Source organism: Macaca nemestrina, chromosome 9, assembly GCF_043159975.1.
Source record: "Macaca nemestrina isolate mMacNem1 chromosome 9, mMacNem.hap1, whole genome shotgun sequence".
Taxonomy (NCBI): Eukaryota; Metazoa; Chordata; class Mammalia; order Primates; family Cercopithecidae; genus Macaca; species Macaca nemestrina.
The window spans coordinates 67,870,923-67,893,692 of NC_092133.1; the positions used below are offsets into that span (position 1 = coordinate 67,870,923).

Consider the following 22,770-nt stretch of genomic DNA (forward strand, 5'->3'; position numbering starts at 1 on the left):
AACCCTGCCCCCTGTAACTGCCTGCCCACCTGACGGCAGGTGAGCCCCATGAGAGGATCCTGCTGCAGATGAATAAAGGGTGTGTATCTGGAGAGAGGGGAATGGAGAATGAGCCCAGTGAAAAGGCTGAAGACCTTGCTCACCTGGAGCCTTCCGAGGGTGGGAACCGCCATGGAGCCCCTGGCCCTGCCCCTGAGTGGGGGCAGGGCCTCTGCCAACTGGGCTGGACCCCCACTTCCCTGTCAAAACTTTTAAAAACACAAACAGAGGCAAGAGCGGCATTTGCATAAATCTCATTAGAAAAAGTGCAAGTTTCATAAATCTTGTGATAAATTAGTGTGATATCATTCTTAACATGATGTATTAATTTTAGGGCAAAATGAATGGTGCTGTGATCATTGTGGGTAATTATGAGTCTCCTCAAAGAGGGAGTGATTTCTGGAGGGACTTTTCTGACCTCCTTTGCTGCGGGAGGGTGGGAGGAGACCTGAGCTGAGGGGAGGGTGTCTTGCTCCCCTGCTTTTATGATTGCACCTTTCTTCATTTCTTTTCCTGCTATTGAAAGGCAAAGACAAGCCGGGTTGGGTCTGTGGCTAAGGGGTGGACAGCAGGGGCACAGGATGTGATGGAATTTTGAAATCAGGCCTTGAGTCCCAAATTCCCCAGAGTCAAATTATTTTAGAAAAGAATCTTAAGCTGGGCACGGTGGCTCATGCCTATAATCCCAGCCCTTTGGGAGGCTGGGGTGGGAGGATTGCTTGAGCCCAGAAGTTTGAACCCACCCTGGGCAACACAACAAGACCTCATCTCTATAAAAAAAAGAACTTAAAATTAGCCAGGTGTGGTGGCGCACTTATAGTCCTAGCTACTTGGGAGGCTGAGGCAGGAGGATCGCTTGAGTCCAGGAGTTATGATTGTGGCAATGCATCAGCCCAGGTGACAGAGTTTTTGAAAAAACAAAAAAGAAAAGAAAAATCTTAAATTTCTAGGACCTGGACTCATGGAAACTCTAACTTAGGGGTTCTCAAAAATGTGGTCTCAGGCAGCATTAGTGGCAATTGGGAGCTTGTTAACAATGCGTATTCAGAACCTGAAAGTCTGGGGGGGCCCCGTAAATCTGTTTCTAACAGCTCTCGTGGTAGTTTTGATGAACACTCAAATTTGAGAATCACTGCTCTAACCCAGTGGTTCTTAACTTGGCTGTACATGGGAATCACTTGAGGATTTATATCCGAATACTGCTGTCTGGGTCCTGCACTAGACCAGTTAATTAAGACAGAATCCTTAGTGGGTGGGGCCTGGGCAGCCTTAGTTTTAGAAGCTCTCCAGGTGATGCTAATATGAAATCAGGTCGAGATGCATAGCCCCAAAGTCATGAATTAACATCTTTTTAATATTGAGATTTGGAAAAATTTGAACATGGTAAGGGGTGACAAAGGAAAACATTTTTTTTTCCTCCACCTGTGGATTGGTCTAAGCTGAATGTGCCTGGGGGGCCCCCACTGTAGCTGGGTTCCACACGGGTGAACACATGGAGAACTGGAAGAGGCTCAGGGAAGCTGGCCTCCCTGGAGGAGTGATTCCCATTCTTGCCTGCCCAGTACATCACCTGGCAATTTAGAACTTTCCAAAGCCCGAGTTGGACCCAAGGCCAGCTAATCACAATGATGGGAGTGTGGGATGCAGACACCAGTATTGCTCGAAAGCTCCAGGTGATTCCAGTGTGCTGACAAGTGTGGGAACTGCTGACCTCTAGGTTTTCCTCCATCACAGTGTCTCAGATATGTCCTGAAGATTGAAGGAATCTCAGAAATCATCAAGACTCTGGATATCAGCTCCACAGCCCATTGAAATCACTTGAGTGGTTCAGTTTGTTCTTAAATCCTGATGCTTGGGTCCCTCCCTGGAGATCCTGATGTATGTGGTCTGGGGTACAGATGGACAGCTGGGATGTCAAAAGGGCTACAGGTGATCCTAAGGTGCAGCCAGGGCTGAAATGACCTTTGTTGCGCTGGGACAGAGGCCCAAGATGGACGGGATGCCCCGGAGATGGCAGCCTCGTAGTGGAGAGTCGTCCTCCAGCCAGGCCACTGCTGTTCCCCCACAGTCACATTCAGGGGACTGTGAGGGGTTCACGAGTGCAGCGTCGTTCTTGAGCTGTGGGGAGGGTGACTGGTGACTTTCCCTGCAGCAGGGAAGGAGAAGACATCAGGGTCACTTCTGAGCAGGAAGGAACCAGCATGTGCCTGCGAGTGTTTGGATAATCTCCTTGTGAGCCTTTAATGGCCTGCAGTGCTCTGTTTATTTTAATGATAATGTCAAGTTCAATTTGCCGTCATTTTTCCACATTTCCTTTTGTAAAGTTAATTGAACAATTCAATGAATTGAAAAGTTTCAGGAGAGGGGAAAAAAAAACCCCACCCTACTATTATCACTGTTATTAAATCTGGTAACTACCTCTTGGCTCTCCAAGCCCTGAGACAAGACTTCAACCCTCATGGGCCTGGGAGCTGCCACAAGGACTCAGAAAGGTCAAACAGAACATCCCAGGGCTCCTTTATTCATGGCCGTTTCATGCTCAGGCTGCTATTTCTGGGCAGAAAAAATATATCCAGTCTGCCGCGGACCCTGGCTGCTGGCTCTGTGGTAGTTCATTCCCCAAGTGTCCAAACCAGATTGTAAACCCTTGGGAGCCGGGCTGGGTCTTCTCTGCCTGTGTATCCTCCGCTGCGGAGCGTCTTCCTTGTACACAGTATGTGGAAAACAGGGCTGTAATATCGTAGATATTTAAACTGGAAGGGACCTTAATGTGGTGTGGTGGAAAGAACAGCGTATGGGGAGTCCAGGGACCAATTTGAGTGGCAGCTCCGCCACCTGCTAGCTGTTGAGCGGGTTGACTGTGGACTTGTCACCAGGCCACTCAGCCCTATTTTCTCCTTTGGAAAAGGAGCTTGTTGGCCATATCAAGAATACAAATATTCAGCCAAGTAGAGCTACTCCCTCCCCTGTGTGCATCGTGTGTCACTGACCAATCACACGCTCCTTCCTGCTGACCTCAGATGCAACCTCACACTCCTCAGCACGATGCCCATGAAACTGTAACCTGGAGGTTGGGGTGGGCACGTGAACCTTGACCCATTTGCCACGATGGTTTTCAGTTCTCCTCATGGACCTCTGTACTTTGGCCATCGATGCCAGCCCCTTCGTGGTGTCAGTGGGGAAGGAGAAGCTCAGAGACAGCAGTAATTTGCCCGTGGTCACATAGCTAGTCTTGGCTGAGTGTGAACCAGGGCCAGCCACATCAATTCTAGGCCTGGCTGATTCTGTCAGTCTTAAAGGTAGAGACTTCTGTAAGGCTGCCTTGCTCCCACAGCTTCTTCTGTGCCCTTTGAGCCTGTGTCCCAAGTCCCCAACCCCTGTCCTTGGACTCCCTGGAATGCTCGTCCTAAGGGTCACGTTCGGGGCCAGGTGAAGGGCAGGGATGCAGTTCTTCGTGTCTACAGTCTGCAAACAGCCCCCAGCCCGTCCTGAACTTCCGCAGTGTGCAGGGGAAAGGCCAGGAGGAGTGTGCAGTGTGGTGAATTTGTAGGTCTGCCTGCTGAACCGTCAGCTGCAGGAGGGCAGGTGCTTCTGGCTGCAGTGTTCGTTGTATCATCAGTGCCTGGAGCAGTGCCAGGGACAACAGGTGCCCAGGCACCTGGAGGATGTCAACAGGAGGGTCACTGAGCAATCCTAGCTCTGATTATGCTAGCTGTGTGACTTTAGGCAAGTAAGTTGACCTCTCTGTGATGCACTGGGTTGTAGGGGAATAGAGCACGTAGTTGCCTACGACTGGGCCTCGCAGCCCTCAGCAAATGATGGTCCTTATTTGCTATGTCAGAGGCAGAGGAGCTCTGGGTTTCTAAGAGTCAGGGCCAGGTCCCTGAAGTATTGGTATACAATGTCTGATCTTTCCTCTTGGGCATATTAATTTTTTTAAAATGTGTGTGTGAAGGGAAGGAAATCAGGATAGCAAAGGGATAGCTGCCTCCCATGCTTATTGCAGCACTATTTGCAATAGCCAAGACATGGAATCAACCTAAATGTCCATCAATGATAAATGGATAAAGAAATGTGGTATATGTACACAATGGAATACTATGCAGCTGTAAAAAGGAAATCCTGTCATTTGCAGCCACATAGATGGAACTGAAGATCATCATGTTAAGTGAAATAAGCCAGGCACAGAAAGACAAATATCGCATGTTCTCAGCCATATGTGGGAGCTTAAAAAGTGGATCTCATGGAAGTAGAGCGTGGAATGATGGTTATCAGAGGCTGGGGAGAGAGGGAAAGAAGGGATGGTTAATGAGTAAAAAAATATAACTAGCTCACGCCTGTAATCCCAGCACTTTGGGAGGCCGAGGCAGGCAGATCGCCTGAGGTCAGGAGTTCGAGATCAACCTGACCAACATGGCAAAACCCCGTCTCTACTAAAAATACAAAAACTAGGCCAGGTTCCATGGCTCGTGCCTGTAATCCCAGTATTTTGGGAGGCCAAGGCGGGTGGATCACCTGAGGTCGGGAGTTCGAGACCAGCCTGACCAACATGGTGAAACCCTGTCTACTAAAAATACAAAAATTAGCCAGGCGTGGTGGCACATACCTGTAATCCCAGTTACCTGCGAGGCTGAGGCAAGAGAATTGCTTGAACCTAACGAGGTAGAGGTTGCAGTGAGCTGATATCACGCCATTGCACTCCAGCCTGAGCAACAAGAGTAAAATTCCGGCCAGGCGCCGTGGCTCAAGCCTGTAATCCCAACATTTTGGGAGGCCGAGGTGGGTGGATCACTTGGGGTACGGAGTTGGAGATCAGTCTTACCAACATGGAGAAATCCCGTCTCTACTAAAAATACAAAATTAGCCAGGTGTGGTGGCGCATGCCTGTAATCCCAGCTACTTAGGGGACTGAGGCAGGAGAATTGCTTGAACCCATGAGGCAGAGGTTGCAGTGAGCCGAGATCACATCATTGCACTCCAGCCTGGGCAACAAGAATGAAATTCTGTCTCAAAAACAAACAAACAAACAAAAAATAGCCAGGCATGGTGGCACCCACCTGTAGTCCTAGCTACTCGGGAGGCTGAGGCAGGAGAATCGCTTGAACCTGGGAGGCAGAGGTTGCAGTGAGTCGAGATAGTGCCACTGCCCTTCAGCCTGGGTGACACAGCAAGACTCCATCTCAAAAAAAAAAAAAAAAAAAAATCTAGTATTGTGTAGCACAATAGGGTGGCTATAGTTAGCAATAATTTATTGTATATTTTAAAAGAGCTAGAAGAGAAGATCTGAAGTGTTCTCAACACAAAGAAATGACAAGTGTTTGAGGTGATGGATATTCTAAATCCTGCGATTCTATCATTACACATTCTGTATGTATCAAAATATCACAGGTACTCCATAAATATGTACAAACATTATGTATCAATAAAATAAATACATTTTTAAAAATATGTGTGCGTGTGTGTACTTCACTTACTCCTTCTCTTCCCTGCCACCAAAGCCTCTGAGTTTGTGTCATCTGGCTCTGTTTAATGCCTCCTCCTTCCCTGGATTAGCCTGTCCCCATCCATCCAAACACCTGTGTGGCCAGGTGAGCCCGCGGCCCCTTCTCTGACTCTCAGGAGGGAATGGCCATCTTGCTGGTAGTGATAGGTAGACTGTGGAAAGCCAGGGTGCTAGCGGGGAGCCCACCCCCACCAAGTCTCTGCCTCAGGGCTGCTCACCTTCAGACCAGGGTCCACCTGGAGGCAGCCCCCATGGGGTTAGTTGCTTTGGGGTGAGAAGAAGGTTGTATTCAGGGGCTGAGTTTTGGATTTGGATAAAAGGCTTTGTGATAAAAGCCACAAGGGTCGTGGAATGAGAAAGACTTGGATTGGACTTCCGGCTGGGTGACCTTGGGTAGGTCACTTTACCCCTCTGAGCCTCAGTTTTCTTTTTCTTTCTTTCTTTCTTTCTTTCTTTCTTTCTTTCTTTCTTTCTTTCTTTCTTTCTTTCTTTCTTTCTTTCTTTCTTTCTTTCTTTTTTTGTGTGTGTGTATGTGTGTGTGTGTGTTGTTTTGATTTGTTTTGTTTGGGGACAGAGTCTCGCTCTGTCATCCAGGCTGGAGTACAGTGGCATGATCTTGGCTCACTGTGACCTCTGCCTCCTGGGCTCTAGCAATTCTCCTGCCTCAGCCTCCTGAGTAGCTGGGATTACAGGTGTGTGCCACCACTGCCCCCCACCGCCACCAGCTAACTTTTGTATTTTTAGTAGAGACGGGGTTTCACCATGTTGGCCAGGCTGGTCTTGAACTCCTGACCTGAAGTGATCCACCCACCTCGGTCTCCTAAAGTGCTGGGATTACAAGGTGTGAGGCACTGCACCTGGCCTGAGCCTCAGTTTTCTTACCTGTATAAAAGGGATGCTGACCCTCTGTGTAGGGCCATTAGGAGAAAATAAGTGATAGAGTGAATGAATGAAAACCATTGAGTGTGGTACCTGGCAAACAGTCATGCCCAGGAAATGGAATGCTGGTTTCCTCTCCCCCAGACAGTTCATGCCGTCCACTCCAAGTGGACAGAGTTGCAGGGGAGCACAGGAGTGAAGATGGCCTGTGGGCTTTGAAGGCAGAGATGGTTCCTTTGACTCAGGGCAAGGGTTTTCTGATGACAGTGAGGGCATGGGTCAGTGGAGGATGCGCCTGGAGGCCGCCTGCCTCTCAGGAGAGAGTCGGCCAGTGTCAGAGCTCGCTCTACTCCCTCTGACTTCCCCCAGATGGGGATATTGGTAGAACCTAAGAAGAAGAAAAGAACTCCTCTGAGGTCAAACCAAGTTCAGGACCCAGGGGATTTGAGAGACTGGAGGCAGGAGGGTAGGAGGGGGACCTAAGACAAATGAGATTATCCCCAGGAATCAAGGCACTTCACTGGCCTGTCTGATCCCAGAGGACAGACAAATGAGACGGCAGGCTCCAAGGCCAGCTCAGGCTCTGGGGAGCCCATCCCAGGGAGAGGGGGAGGGCAGGAGCCCCTGGCCCTGGCAGGGACCCAGGCCAGCCAGGAGGAGGAGGGTGGGTTTCCCTTCTTGCGGGTGGGGTGTGCAGCAGGCTTGATGGCCATGGTGGGATGGTTGGAGTGAGGAGTAGTTATTCTCAGAAAACCCTGGCCATACCCATGGACTTGGAATTTGAGGCTGGGGGCCTGCTGTCTGCAGCTCCTTGACTCAGCTACTCACGCATGCGCAGCTCTATCCCAGGCAGCCCTCTCCTGGCCAGGACCCTTGCTTCCCTCTCTGCAAAATGAGAAGGGGGCTTTGTCTGTTTGGTTCTCACTTCAGTCATAACTAGTCCCTGTTTCTGAGCTAGCCTGGAGACACCAAGGCTGGTTCTGTCTCTCTAACAACCGTGAGCCTGGCAGGGGCAGACTGCTGGGTCCTTGGCCCCTAGATGGGGAAAGACAGTAGATCACAGCTGGTGTGAAGTCCTTTTAGGTCACAGGTTGCAAAAGCCTTGCTTTCTTGTGCCTTTTAGGATTGATTATGGTGACTGCATGGAACCCTGCGTTGTGAAGGATTCTGAAGTTGAATGCGATTCAATGGGAAAAGGTGCTGTGATTGATTAGTAAGGTCTGTGTGGCAAGAGCTGGGACTGGCTAGCTCCCTGGCCCTAGAAGAGCAGTAGTTAACCATAAGGGATGGGGAAGATGAGAAGGAAGATTTGCCAAGCGTGTCCCAGAACATCAACTTCTACCTTCAAGGGGTGATGGCCTCTTGCCTGCTGTGCGGAGGTACAAACAATGAATCCATGCAGGTGCCTGATATGCTTTCGGGTGACAGCAGTGTGGAAGGCCGGGCCCAGGGGTGCAGAGGGAGATGTGCATGGCCAGGGAGGTCAAGGATGCATTGGGAAGCACTAGACATCATGGTAAGGAATTCGTTTGCATTCTCTGGGAACTAGGCAGGCGTTTGAGCAGAGTGTGGCACAGTGGAAGGTGTGCTTTAAGGAGACGCTGCTGCAAGAAGGGAGCAGGGCATGTTCTTGCACCACACCGCTTATTCACTCTCTCCGTGTTTTGGAAACAAATCTTGCTTTCATCCTTCTCTCATCTAGAGAAAATAAAAAGCCCTGTAGCCTGCGCTGCCCTGCCAGTTTCTGGCCCGCCCCTCATCTAGCAGGCACCGCTTTCCAGAAACCGTGTGACAACAATGCCCAATCCCAGCCCTTGCCCCTCAGTGCAAATAACAACAATAATAGTAATAACAGTCATCTCAGCGATCAGCATGGGCCCAGCGGGGCCTCAGGGGAGGCTGTGATTGTCCGCCCCTTGCCTGGAAGGCAGATGTGGACTACTGCTGAGGGCTGAGGCCACGGTGGAGGATGTGCCACCAGCTTTGCAACTCCCAAGGGGCCTTAGCAGTCTGCTGGGCAGATTCCTACCTCCACCAGGGCACCTGGCCTCCCAGGTTGGGTACATCCTGGGACAGGGTACTCAGCTCTCAAGATGGGGTACATAGCCCCCAGGATGGGGTACAGGGCCGGTTCCTCAGAGACTGGACCCCCAGTCATTGCACAGCTGTGATTCCTGCGTGGCCCAAAGCCAAGCGCTACTGATTTGGGTGTTACTAGGTTTTGATCAGCTATCCTTTCCCCTGTCCATTTGTGCACACAATTAAGAATTAACTTGCTATACTCTCTCCTACTGTCGTGGCTCATAGACCTTCATGACTTTGGGGGGCTGTCTTTTCCTAACACCTCTGGGCAGTTGTTAGCAGGATTCATTTATTTACCCAATGGCTATTTACTCAGTGCCTCCAGGACGCCAATCCCCGTGTTAGGCTTAGGGATATGACAAGGAATACGGCAGGTCAGGCTGAATGTGCTGTGTGATGGGCAGGGGGTTGGGGTAGGTGGTCAGCAAGTCTAGTGAATAAGCAGATCCTTTCAGAGAGAGAGGATTGTGAAGATAATAACTTGGAGTCTTGGGACACTGAGTGACCAGGCGTCTCTTTAGCTAGACTCTGCTGATTGAGAATTTGAGGAAGGCTTCCCCAAGGTGCTAACTCACGATCTGAGAGGTGAATAATGAGGAAGCTGCCATGGAGGTGGAGTGACCTAGGGTAGGAACCTTCCCAGCCAAAGGCACAATCAGGGCAAGGGTCCCGAGGCAGCCACCAACTCGTCCTATTCAGGAACAGAAAGAAGGTCTGTGGGGCCAGATGGGGCTCAGCTCAGTGAGGCTGTGAGATGTAGTGACAGATGTTATCTTGGGCCAGATCACTAGTGCCTTAGACATGGTCGATTTAAGGTTTTTTTTTTTTATTTAATTATAGTAAAATATACATAACATAAAATTTGCCATCTTAGCCATTTTTAAGTGTATAGTTTAGTAGCGTTAAGCACATTGATACTGTTGCATAACCAACCTCCAGAACTCTTTTTCTGTTGAAAACTGCAGCTGTAGCCATTGAACAATAGTTCTCCATTCTGCCCTTCCCGACCCCTGGCACCCACCATTCTACTTCCTGTCTCTGAATTGGATTACTCTAGGTACCTTATATCAGGGGGGTCATACCATACTCTATTTGTCTTTCTGGGACTGGCTTATTTTACTAAGCGTAATGTCCTCAGGGTTTATCCATATTGTAGCATGTGTCAGAATTTCCTTTCTTTTTAAGTCTGAATAATATTCCATTTGCTGTATCTACCACGTTTTGGTTATCCATTCATCTGTGGACAGATACTTGGATCGCTTCCCCCTTCTTGGCTATTGCAAAGAATGCTGGCATGAACATATATGCATAGTGATTAAGTTCTTGAATGTTCCACTTTCCACCCATGAGGTTAGGCTGGGCATGGTTTGGGTGGCACAGAGTGGAGGGGCCAGCCTAGCTGGATGCCCCTTCCCCGTGAGGGTAGGAGAGGCCAGGTGCATAGAATCCTCTGCCGCACTGATTGAGCCAGGAGCCGTAAGACTGGGCCTTTCAATCATCCTGGGACGGGTGGAGCTTTTCTCTGCATCTAAAATGGGAGCCATAAACCAGGCTGACTTACAGGCAGTACTTACTGGTCTGGGTGTTTATGGCCAGTGTTTTTTCCTGATTGGTTGATGTCTGTACTGTGCCTGTTGTTAAATATTCGAATATCATTCTGCTATAAACCAGCCACAGGACTTCTAACCTGGCTGTGTGTGAGTGTCTCCTACAGGGAGAGTAGGGGCTGCTGTTGAAAAGTTTACACTCTGGGCTTCCCACTAGCCAACCCAGTCAAGAAGGCCTGAGAATTTGCATTGTAAAGCTGTACAGTAGTTCCAATGCATGGTCTTAAACATGCATTGGAAGTTTGGGCTTCCCCAGAAATAGACCTTGTAATGAGGACTTAAGTGCAAGAAGCTTACTGGGGAGGAGGTTCCAGGAAACACAAGTAGGGAGTGAGGAAGTGAGACAGGAAGGGAAGGAAGCCCTAAAGATGTGTTATTGTCAACCAAGTTGCCAGTGTAGAACACGGACCGCTGAGTTATGCCCTTGAGAGGTGCTGGAGCTGGGCTGTTTACCTACCTTATCCACAGAGCTCTGAAAACCCCACCAGAAAGGAAGGATTCCAAATTCTTGGAATTTTATCTAGAAAAGAAGACTAAGCAGCTTTTGTAAGTGAACTTTTAGGAGGGTTCTAACATGAAGATGATAGCTAACATTTTTGAGCTCTAATCATGGTAGACAAGGTCATCCATATCTATCATCTTCCACAATCACTCGGTGAGCTCTGCTACGGGGGCATCCATTCCCAGCACTTCCCGGACGTGCTGTATTTAGGAGGAGCAGTCTCTGATGGCCAGAACCCCTTGGGTGAACACTCACAGGTGCTGGCAGTTAGCAGTCAGGCTGGTGTGTGTGGAAATGTGTGTGCTGAGGGATAGAGGGCAGGGTACCAATAGCATCTGTTGCGGAGACCCAGCCAGCTCCCATCTCTCTATCATAAGAGGGCGTTCCAGCCCCTGTGAATAGCAGGGTATCCTCCTTACCACTGAAAAAACACCAGGTCTCATCCATTGCTGATGAGAATGTAAAATAATACAGCCACTATGGAGAATACTTTGGCAGTTCCTCATTAATTTAAACATAGAATCACTATATGTTCCAGCAATTGTGCTCCTAAGTATACATCCAAAATAATTAAAAACAGATGTTCAAAGAAAAACTTGTACATAAATGTTCATGGCGGCATTATTCCCAATAGCCAACAGGTGGGAACAACACAAATAGCTGTGAACTGATCAATGAATGAACAAAATGTGTTACATTCACACAATGGAATATTATTCAGCTGTTAAAAAGGAGTGAAGTACTGATACATGCTACAACATGGATGAACCATGAAAACATTTGGCTAAGTGAAAGAGATCAGACACAAAAGGCCAGATATTGTGTTGTTTCATTCATATAAAATCTCTAGGATAGTCGAATCCATAGAAACAGAAAGTGGATTCGTGGTTGCCAGGGGCTGGGGAAGGGAGTCATGGGGAGTGACTGGTTCGTGGGCATGAGGTTTCCTTTGGAGATGATGAAAATCTTGTGGAATTAGTGGTGATGGTTGCACAGCATCATGAATGTACCAAATGCCACTGAATTGTGTACTTTAAATGGTTGAAGTGGTAAATTTCATGTGATATGTGTTTTACCACAAATTTGTACAAAAGGAACTCCAGGTATTCTCCAGCCCTGAGATGCAAGGTATATTCTGTTTCTCAGGTGGGAAGCAAACCTGTGTGGCATGTGTACCCCAGGGTCCCTCAGCCAGAGATGATTCTCCTGCATGGCTATAACTAAGAGCACTGGGCTGGAGCTGAACCCCAGAGATTGGCCTCACTCTTGTAGGAATAGCACAACCAGAGGTTGCTGGAAACCTCCCCTAGTGGAGAAACAAGCCCTGCTTCCTGGAGAAGCCAGGGCTGGGCCCAGCTTCTGTAGAGAGGCAGAGCAGCACTGGGCGGGGGAGTATGTGCCCAGCTGGAAAATTGCGGGGCGTCTTGTCTTAAATATAATATTAAATCGGCACCTTTAATTAGTACACTTAGAAAAGGTCACTAGCAATTACCTGGGACACAAAGAAGGCATGAGCAGGCAAGAGCCCGCGAGGAAGCTGAAAAGGACCATTTTGAGCAGCACATAATTGAGGGGAAAATGGATAAAAGTCCAGGAAATTACAGGGTGGGTGACAGCAGCTGATGGCCCCATCCCTGTCCTGCCCAGCGCCCCACTTCTTGGGAGGACCTGAGCATCAGACCTGAGAGAGCCATTTGGGATATTGAACCCAGTCGTGCAACCTTGGCTGGAAGGCCAGGATGGTCTTCCCAGAATCCCCTTGGCCAGCTGGGAGCTTGGCCCCAGATCCCCCACCTGGGCTGGGCCCTGAGGTACAGCAGGTGGGGACTGCGGTCCAGTGGACTGCAGGCTGCCGTGGACTCATTGTTGCACCTGGACAAGTAAGGCGCTTGTGGGCCTCAGTTTCCCCATCTGGAATCTGCCCAAGCCTTTGGGAAGTAACTCAGTATTTCTCAAACTTTGCCACTAGAGAATATCTGAGAGCAATGGAAAGGAAGTGTATACTCCTAGAAGTCAGGGGAGGCTGGAAACTCATTTACGGCTTTAGGTTATATCTTTACAAATAAATTAAACATAAATAAATTAGGCCGAGCATGGTGACTCGCACGTATAATCCCAGCACTTTGATAGGCCAAGGTGGGCAGATCACTTGAGGTCAGGAGTTCAATATCAGGCTGGCCAACGTGGTGCAACCCCATCTCTACTAAAACTACAAAAAATTAGCTGGGCATGGTGGCAGATGCCTGTAATCCCAGCTACTGGGGAGGCTGAGGCAGAAGAATCACTTGGACCCGGGAGGTAGAGGTTGCAGTGAGCCGAGATCGTGCCACTTGCACTCCAGCCCGGGTAACAGAGCGAGACCTTGTCTCCAAAAAAAATTAATTAATTAATCAATCAAATGCTGCCCCCAGTGTCTTCCCATTTGTTTTAGTATAAAACACTTATTTGTCATCAGGCAATGCAAATGCTTTGGAAAGATGTGCTTGGTTTATCTGTGGCTTTCACATACTTCCTCTTACACTATCGAGAAAGAGCAATGAACTGGGAATCTGGGAGTTTGGAAACCTGGGTTTGAATCCTGCCTTTGTGGCTTACCATTGTACTTTGGACAACTTGTTAAATGCCTTCAGCTTTTCCAACTCTGAAATGGGAGGGTTGGGTTCTGAAGATGTTCCACGATTTTACTCCTCCATCTCACCTTCTCCCATCACCTTGGATGCTGCCATTTCCTGCTATGCTGTTCTGCTGCCTGACCTTGGAGAAGCTGCTTCACCTCTCTGAGCCTCAGCTTCCTAATCTGCAAAATGGGTAGAATAACAATTACCAAACAGACTTGCTGGGAGGATTTAATGAGAGAATCCACATGAATGGACCTTGTGTCTGGCATATCGTAAGAGCCCAGGGAATGCCCAATGTCTTCATTTTCCAAATCTTGGGCTACCTGTTAGGAACTCATAGATCATGTCCATGAAGTCCTGAATCTTGAGTTTACATATTGAGTGTTGAGATGTTTGTGCTGTGGAAACAAATGTAGACTCTGAGCCCCAACTGCCTGGGATGTGGATTCCAGCTCTGCTATTTGCTGACCGTGAGGCCATGGTAATCACCTCATCACTTTTTGTTGCCTAACCCGTTAAATGGGGAGAATCGCATTATGGACTGAATTAGTGCGTGGAAATAGCTCAGCTTAGGCCTGGCTTATGATTTGGGCTCAAAAATGTTAGCTAGCGTCATCATGTTAGAACTGTTCTAGAAGTTCTTTTCTAGATAAAATTCCAAGAATTTGGAATCCTTTCTTTCTATCTAGCTTGATTTTCAGAGCTATCTGGTAAATGTGAGAGTCAGTATTTGGGGCAGGTGGTGTCTGTCTTGTTTTATAGGGGAAACTGAAACCTGGAAATAAGTGATTTGCCTAAGGTCATGGCTCCGATCTGCTCACCCCTTTGAGAATCAGATGAAGACTATAGACACTGTCTTCGGAAAATGACGCACTGTACACTCACAACATTTTGTGTACCGTTCCAGTGAGTTTAAGGACCTCCTGAAGCTAAGGAGACCAACCATCCCAGTTTGCCTGGTGCTTCCTGGTTTTAGCAGATGTGCTGGGAAATGCTTCAGTCCTGGGCAAAGCAGGGCAGTTGGTGACCCTACCTGAAAGTTACACAGGGGAGCTGTGAGCCCCAGGAGAAGATGCCCTTTTCTTCTTAGAGAGGGTATAGGCCAGGCATCCTGAAGCCTAGGCACCCTCAGGCCAGGGCTTTGCTTTCTGGTAAGGGATGACACCTGTCTCTCAATCCCCTTCTTGAGGATGGGAACTAGACCTTGTCACCTAGTTCTAGACTGGAGTTCCTTGAGGCTGAGCTACATCTTCTTAACCTCTGCATACTCCAGTGCTCATCATAAGGCCAGCACCTGGTCACTCTTGAATAAATGCCAAAAGATTTTGCAAAGTATTCTGAATTAGGAAAGGCACTTCCATTTGCAAAAGACAGAAGTCCAACTAAACTGACTGAGGCCAAAGAAAAGGTTGCAAGGGTGATTATTAGCTCATATAGCTGGAAAGTCCAGAGGGTGGAGCTAATATCAGGCACAGCTGGTGGCAGATCCTCAGAAAGCCATCAGGAACCTGTCTCTCCATACATCATCTACCTCTATTTTCCTCCTTGTGTGTTTCATTCTCAGGCTCTTCTTGTGTGGTGCCAAAGATGGCTGCCCACAGTGCCAATGAGCAACCCCTATGAAAGAGAGCTCCTCTCTCCCAGTAGTTCCAGCAAAAGTCCCAGGGCTGGCTTTGATTGGCTAGTTTGGGTCACATGCTCATCCCTGAACCAATCATCATGACCAGGGAAATGGCACGCTCTGATTGGCTAGCACTGACTTATGTGCTCATCTTGGAACATAGGCCTTGAAATATTGGGGGCCTGTCCTCATCTGAGCCACTTGGAGAAGGAGGTCTTCAAATTAAAATCAGAGAAAGTGGGGCAGGCCGAAGTCACAACTGTGTTTTACACACCCAGAACATGGTGAGTGATGGTCCCCTGATACCATCATGACACACTGTGAAAAGTGGACCAGGGCAGAGGTGGGGTACCTGGGTCAGAGCCCACAGATGCGCTGGGGCCTTATGATGATCCGTGGCCTGCTGGAGGGTTGCTGAGCGGCCACTCCCTGCTGAGAGTTCAGCCACCTGGGCAAGGTAGGAAGGCATAAACCTGACCTCCCATATTTTCCCTCTGCTCTCTCTTTTGGCTACTCCAGGTTCTTCTGTGACCCAGTTGCTGGCCCGAGACATGGACAATGACCCCCTGGTGTTTGGCGTGTCTGGGGAGGAGGCCTCTCGCTTCTTTGCAGTGGAGCCTGACACTGGCGTGGTGTGGCTCCGGCAGCCACTGGACAGAGAGGTATGACTTGCCCATACCCCTGCCCCAGTTCTCTCCTGGGGACAGGAGGAGACTCTGGGGGAAGGATGGCCCACCATCTTTTGGGGTCTTCCTCTAAGACTCCATTCTGACGCCGAAGTGGCATCTTTCTGCCTGAATGGTATTCCTCTTCAAGGGCCAATGCTGGTGTCTGGACTTAGGGTTGGCATGGGTAGTTAGAGGTGTCTCCAAGCAAGCAGCTACATTGGAGAGGCAAGAAGAACAGTGACCCTGGGTTCATCCCTTGTAGAATGGGGCTCCATGGAGGGTACAAGTCTACCCTACCCCGAGTAAATATTCCCCCAATATCCAGAGAAGCAGGAATTGACGACATGGTAGCCCTTAGCAAGTTAAGGTAAAGGTGTGAACACATCCCCAACCCTTACCCTCTTCTTGTGTTTGAGGAAGGAACCATAGAGGTGTGTAGTGACTTGCTCAGTGTCACACAGCATCTTAGAGGCAGGGCCACGACTAGCACCCAGGATGCTTGACTTCTGTCTTTTATTGCTCTCTTAAAGCAAGGATCCATATTCCGCACTGCTTCCCTAACCCAAAGGGCAATGCTAGTATTTTAGGGAAGCCTTTGGATGCCTGGTTCCAGGCAAGCTCCTAGGGCAATCCTGGAGCCCCTCCCGCCCCATTTAGGGCCCAGGACCCAGGACCCAGGACCTCAGCGCTGACTAACTGCACCCCTCCCTCTCTCACTTTTCTTTCAGACCAAGTCAGAGTTCACCGTGGAGTTCTCTGTCAGCGACCACCAGGGGGTGAGTGTCCCCTGGGACCCTAGAGGCATGTTCCTGGGGGTCACAGGATTTCTGGGCCCCTAGGGTGGAAGAGACCAGAGTCAGGTGGCAGTGCTAATTGCCTTCCTTTCTCTTGCCAGGTGATCACACGGAAGGTGAACATCCAGGTCGGGGATGTGAATGACAACGCACCCACATTTCACAATCAGCCCTACAGCGTCCGCATCCCTGAGGTAGGAGCCACCAGGGTCGCCCTTGGGGGTATCGAAGACCTGCTACTCCCCAGACCACCAGGGTGTAGGTGAAGAGTCAGGTGGGGAGAACAGCTCTGGCTCTTCTGCCCAGACCGCAGCCCAGGTGCCAATTCTGAGCAGGTTGGTGAACATGCTGGTACCCCGGGGGTCAGGGCCCAGCCTGGGGTTGGGAAGAGCAGTTGGGCCGGTAGGTTGGGAGCCTCATGCTGGAGGCTGAGCCCCACACCTCCAGCTGGAGTCAATGGTGGAACAAGAGTTGGGAGAAGCGGGTGTTGTACCCTCTTTCCTTCCACTCATATCCAAATATGGGCCTTGGGCAGGGTGGGTGGGCAGGCCTAACACCAGACCTTCCTGCTTTGGCCAGAATCAGATCCCTCCAGGACTCAGGGAGCATACAGTTCTAGGAAGGGGCTTTCCCTAGCCCCACGCTCTCCACCATGGTCTCCCAGGCCCCTGTACTGTGTACTCTGAGTATGTTTGCATGAGTCCATGCATGTAAAATCAAGCCATTGCTGGTAATTGAGAAGTGCAAATTATTGCATTACAAACGGTTCGTTAATAAGCTGGCTGCCAGCTCCTGATGGCACCAGGGTTCCCACTGCTTGCGGCCCCTCGCCTGGGTGGCTGATGGCAGTCTTATGGTCTGGCAGTTAGTGATTCAAAGACTCTGAAGCAGGAAGGTAAAGGGCTTCTCGCTGGGTGTCCCTTGGGCCTGCCCTTGGGGTTTTGGGCTGGGGGTGGCAGTGAAGGGTTGGGATGGGAACAATGGGAGATAGAACCCTCTGGAAAGACAGGTTGGCACCATGTCATTTGAGTTCTAACCCCTTGATCCAATGAATGATCAGGGAGTAAAAAGTCTTGAGAGAATATCATGGTCAGTTCATGGATGAGGCTGGGCATGGGAGAGTGACTTGCCCGAGGTCACACAGCTTTAACTTCGAGCCTCCTGGCTTCCAGGGCAGGCTTAGCCTGCCTCAAGGGTGACAAGGTCTTGCTCATACACCCCACTCCCTGGCCTCTGTTACTGAGCTGTGAGCCAAGGGTCCTGTGCTGGCACCAGATGGAAGAGAGGACACGTGTGCAGGTGGGGATGCAGCAGAGGCGCCATGCCCTTTACCTGCCTGGGGCGGGAGAGAACTGGGGAGCCCGCAGTCCTAAACATGGAAGCGCGGTGCCCTGAGCTGTGGCCAGTGTGCCCAGGGACTGCAGCTTGGCTCCTGCTCTCTCTCATTTGGAAGTCTCCCTAATTTAATTAAGGGTCTCTACGTGCCAGCCTGCACTCTGGGCCTGGGCTCAGAAACCAAGGGCATGGCTCAGAGTTAATGAGCCTTGGACCCATTGCTCAGCTGCCATTCTGGCAGGCATGGATGCCCTCTGTCTTCCCTCTCATGGGGCAGCAGGGAGCTGCACTGGCAAGGGGACGAGGGGTCACGTCCCTCCTCTCCCGCCCTTGGGCTGCGGGCCAGCCTTTTCCTCTCTCCTGCTTCAGGAGATGTGACTTCCAACACTCGGCCCTATTGGAATCCCCTGGGATTCTCCAAAGGCCTGTGCCTCCAAGGAGAGAGTCTCTTCAATCATTCATTCATTTATTTAACAAATATTTATTGAATGTCTGCTGTGGGCTTGGCTCTGAGCCAGGCTGTCATTGTGCAGAGACCTGGGAGGCCGCAGGAATGTGGAATGACAGGAGTTAGAACTAGAGGCAGGAGACCCTGGGTCCAGCCCCTGCTCTGTTCCCAGCTTGCTGGGTGTGCTTGGGCATGTCACTTCACCTCTCTGTGCCACAGCCCTCCTTATCTAATGAAAACAAAGGACAGGTGGATACAGTGGCCTGCCTAATACCCATCTGACAAGGAGAGGGCAGCCTGAGAGGGGCCAGCTGCGAAGGACACACCGTCCTTGGAGGAAGGCCTATGTGGTTTACTTGCTCATGTGTAAACATCCCCGGTTGCTTTAGTGGCCTGATACTCGATGCCCTGCTTGGGGCTGCTCAGTGTGGCCAGTGGGGATGTGATATCAGCTGGACGGAAGCCTGGCCACTCCTGATCTGAGGCATCTTGGCATTGACCAGCCCTGGCCTGGTATGGTCACCTGAGCTGGAACCTAGCTGCCTGGCTCTGACCGCAGCTGGAGTACCAGCCCAGAGTCTACTGGTCCCTGGCCCGGAAATGAGCCCAAGGTTTCCTGCTTGCATTCAGGTCACCCTGGAAACCCCAGGCCCCTGCTCTTTAGGGTGTGATTCAGCAGCAAAGGACCCTGCAAATGTGAACAGGGTGAGGGTGCAAGCCAGAGAAATGGGGTGGGAGAGCACTGCAGACCCTGTTAGGTGTGAATGCCAGGGTCTGCCAGGGTGATCAGAGAAATCTCAGCAGGCTTCCTGGAGGAGGTGGGTTTCCAGCAGAGTCTGGCTGAGGTAAGCAGTGGTTGCTCTTGTGCTGTTTCGTGGGAAGAGAGAAACTGGAGTCAGGACACCTGGGTTCTAGTCTGCTGGCTTCAGGCCCTACAGCTTTCAAACTAGGGAGTTGAACCCAGCCCCTTCCAGGGCTGACATCACATGATGAGAGGACAAAACCCAGCAGGAGAAGCTCCTTCCCATCCTTCAGCACCTTATCGTTCTTTGCAGGATGGCGGAGAAGCTCTGGTGGCCACCTCCATTCTTCAATTCCTCTCTTGGCCATCTCAGCCATCTAGGGCCCTAATAATGATGGAGACTATTGTGTGCAGAACCCAGGGACTGGCACAGGGAGAAAGTTACAAGGTGGCAAATCCAGGTCTATCTAAGGAAGAGCTTCCTAATAATAAGACTGCCCACACACACCCATGCACACACAGTCTGTGCCCCTGCCTTGCTGAGAATGTGCTGAGCTCCCCATCCCTGGAGTTATGCAAGCAGAAGTAGGAGGACCACTTCCCTCCAGCCATCTAGCACTGCGTGTTGGGGAAGTGATGAATCAGAGGGTCCCAAACATGCCCCAGCAGAATTTCCCCGGGGACTGGTTAGGAAGCATATTCCCCACCCCCGCAGTTGTGAATCAGTAGGCTGGGGAGAGATAGTCCAGGAAGCTGCATTTTTAACAAATTCCTCTGGTAATGTTGAGAACAGCCAGGCCTGGGGAGCCTTGGAGGATCCCACTAGAGGTTTTCTGAGAGGTGCTGAGGGCAGCCCATCTTGGATGTGAACTTTCAACCCCTCCATGGCTGCCTGGAGACATGGCCCACCTGGACCCAAGTCCTCAGGCCAGGAACAGCAGGGAATGGGAGGCAGTTCAAGACCAGGCATTGCCCCGCTGCCTGCCTCTCCTGGGCCCCCACTCCCTCTGAAAGCTTCTGCCGGGTCCAGCCCCCAGCTCAGGAGAAGCCAGGCAGGTGTGTGTTTGGGTTTGTTTGTTCTGGTTCCCCTCCTGCCCACCCCACTCCCCTCACTAAGCTGTTCTCCATGTAATTATCCATTTTATCAGGGTGAAAGGCCCGGCAATTCACTTGTCGAAGTCCTAACGAGGCAGCGTAGATGCTTTCAAGTCCGTAAAGAAAAGGGAAATCCTGCTAGAATTGGCAACTTAATTCACCAAGCCAGCCTCGACAGACCTCATTAAGTCCCCGTGTATTCATTTCAAGCTAATGGCTGTCATGCTGACTGCTGTTTGATTTGCTGTAATAGACTTTTATGGCGTACCAATTTGCTCAAACGTGTTTGCCTGTGTCTGTGCCCAGCGGTGCTGCTCCAGTACCTCCGTTAGGGGCGCGTGCCTGCCTCACTGACCTTCAGCACTGCCCCCTCCCTGATCCTCCCAGGGCCACCCCCTCAGCCCTCCAGTGTGCCCCAGGGAGGTGACCCTGGTGCTGGGGTGTTTAGGCAGGAAGATGGATGTGAGGTTAGAAGTCAGGTGGTGCCAGGTGGCTCACTGGGTCAGGGAATCTGGAAGACCTGCTGGAGTCTCAGAGATGGCTGTGTCCTTGAAGTTCTGACAAGTTCAGCCTCTTTAGCTGGGCAGTCTAGGCCTTTATCCATCTAGCATCAACCTACCTTTCCCAACTTATTTTTCAGTATTCTCTTCTGCTATTCCTTCATATGAACTCTCCTGTCAGCCAGAGTCAATTCAATGGCAATGGATACATATCTGTTTCTCTCTCTCTCTCTCTAACATACACACACACACACACACACATTGTACTTTTCTAACTAGTACTGGAGTTCAGCCTAACTCAACTCTGCCTGTCCTTCAAAGCCCACATCTCACCTACCATGCTCGGATCTGACCTTTTTTTTTTTTTTTTTTTTTTTTAATGAACACAACAAACATTTGTTGAATAGCTACAGGATCAGGGATTCTGAGCTGACTTGGGCATGTAGGGTAGGAAAAAGATGCTACCATTTGCCAGCCATGTGACTTTAGACAAGTGACTTAACCTCTCTGGATTTCAGCTTTCTTATCTGTAAGATGAGCAACAATATCTGTCTTGCAGGATTGCTATGAGAGAATGTAGCTAGGAAAAGTCCTTAGCACAGCCTGTGGCTCATGGTATATTCAATAAAAGGCTGGTGATTAAGACCAAGGTCTTTGTCCTTGGTGAAGGCAATTTTACTAAGAGAAAGACAAGTAAGTGAATGTCTAACTACATCTAAATGTATTAAATGCCACGGTAGCTTTGTATGTGCATAGTATATTGCGAACAGTGTGGTCTGTACATGGGGGCTATTTGTTTGGGGCCTTAGAGGCTGAGTAGGAGTTCGTTAGAGAAAGAGACTATGGTGTCTATGAATATCATTCACTTTCTGGGATCCTATAGCTTATTTTCATATATTGGAATTTCCCAGAGGAAAGTCAACTCTGATTTATGATTAGAGACACTGCTGAGGAGGGACAGTGGCTAGGTGGGTGTGTGTCCTTTGCAGGTCTCCACTGTTACCTCACGGAAATAAAGCCAGGCTGGAAGTGAGCCTCTGGGTCCCTGCCCAGGTCTCTGTGACAGGTGCTGCACAGATCCTTGTCCGATGGCCTCAGGTGACCAGCTTGAGGCAGGGATGAGGCTACTATGGGGAAGGGCTGGAGCTGGGGTGAGATCCTGGGAGCCTGAGAGATGGAGGGTCCTCGCCTGAGCCTCAGTGCTGGCTGGGATCAGGGTCAGAGCCAAAGCCATGCCTCCTGGCCCTGGGCCCCACTAACCTGAACCACCTCTCCATGTCCCTTAACAAGGATGAAAGCTGCTCATTCCCTGTACCTCCTTACTAGAGATGGGAAGGCGTAGAGAAGGGTATCCCTGGATGCCATTTGTCAATGAGATCAAATACATAATTTATTTCTCTGGTGACAGTAATAATAAATTTATTGTTGTTGTTGGTTTCCTGTGTGCCCAACACTGTTTTCTGCATGGAATCTCAGGGAGCCTTCACAACCACCTCCTGGGGCAGCCACTCCTGTCATTCCCATCCTACTGAGACAGACACTGAAGTAGGACAGTTACATGGCATGCCCAAAGCTAGTCAAGGGATGGAGCCAGGATCAGGAGGCAGGCCTGGGGTGGCACGACTTTTTGACAAGTAGCTTCACTTCTACCTGCAAAGTAGAAATAATTATACCTGCCTTGCAAACTTCATAGTGAGGATTAAAGTAAATGAGATCACTCACGTAGAGTGCTCAGCCCAGGCCCAGGATAAGTGCGTGCTCAGGAAATGGTTGTGGCTGTTGTTTGTATGTCCATCTCTCCCACCAGACTAAGCAAAGACTGAGCTTGGTCATCTGTGCATCCTCAGCACCCTGCCCTGGGCCTAGCATATGGACCGTGCTCGGTGTCTTTTGAGTGAATGGAATTCACAAATGCAGACAGCCAGGTGGCAACCTCTGCCTCTTGGGTGGTGTGAGGACAAAAGGAACATTTACATGAAGTGCTTTGCCTTGGCCAGCTGGTCTACCAAGGTGAGGGCTTCCTTATTGTGCATGGGCCAGGGCTGGGTGAAGAGCGGTGAGGCCTGGCACTGAGCTGACAAGGGCACTTTCACATGTGCCCTGCACCCCACTTTCCTCCCAGGCACTGAAAGCATCCTTGCTCTCTGCTGGTGCCCAGTAGTTCCTGGATCTCAGCCCTGTCATCCTGTGTGCTTTGGCATGTGAGGAGCCCTGGAGTGGTGGCCAGACAGGGCCCAGAGCGTACAGAGTTGGATTTGGTCCAAGAGGCCAACCTATTAGCACCCACCGCGGCCAGCAGCAGTGCCCCAGCTACCTTCCCGCATGGCGTGCCTGTCA

General features: G+C 50.2%; 1 protein-coding gene and 1 long non-coding RNA gene across 4 annotated transcripts in view; one reads left to right on the top strand and one right to left on the bottom strand.

The window, feature by feature from the left end:
• LOC105466056 (cadherin-23) overlaps positions 1–22,770 on the top strand; it is a 386,971-nt gene that overhangs the window by 99,062 nt on the left and 265,139 nt on the right. For all 3 annotated transcript variants that reach the window (XM_071069711.1, XM_071069712.1, XM_071069713.1), the window contains exons 4-6: positions 15,371–15,513; positions 16,248–16,295; positions 16,415–16,507. In XM_071069711.1, coding sequence (XP_070925812.1) covers positions 15,371–15,513; positions 16,248–16,295; positions 16,415–16,507 — 284 coding nt within the window. The remainder of the gene's footprint in view (positions 1–15,370; positions 15,514–16,247; positions 16,296–16,414; positions 16,508–22,770) is intronic.
• LOC105466053 (uncharacterized) lies at positions 13,443–17,216 on the bottom strand. Its single transcript, XR_977927.3, has 3 exons — positions 17,074–17,216; positions 15,204–15,299; positions 13,443–13,628 (listed from the first exon to the last, which is right to left on the bottom strand). It is a non-coding gene; the product is annotated as an uncharacterized lncRNA (long non-coding RNA).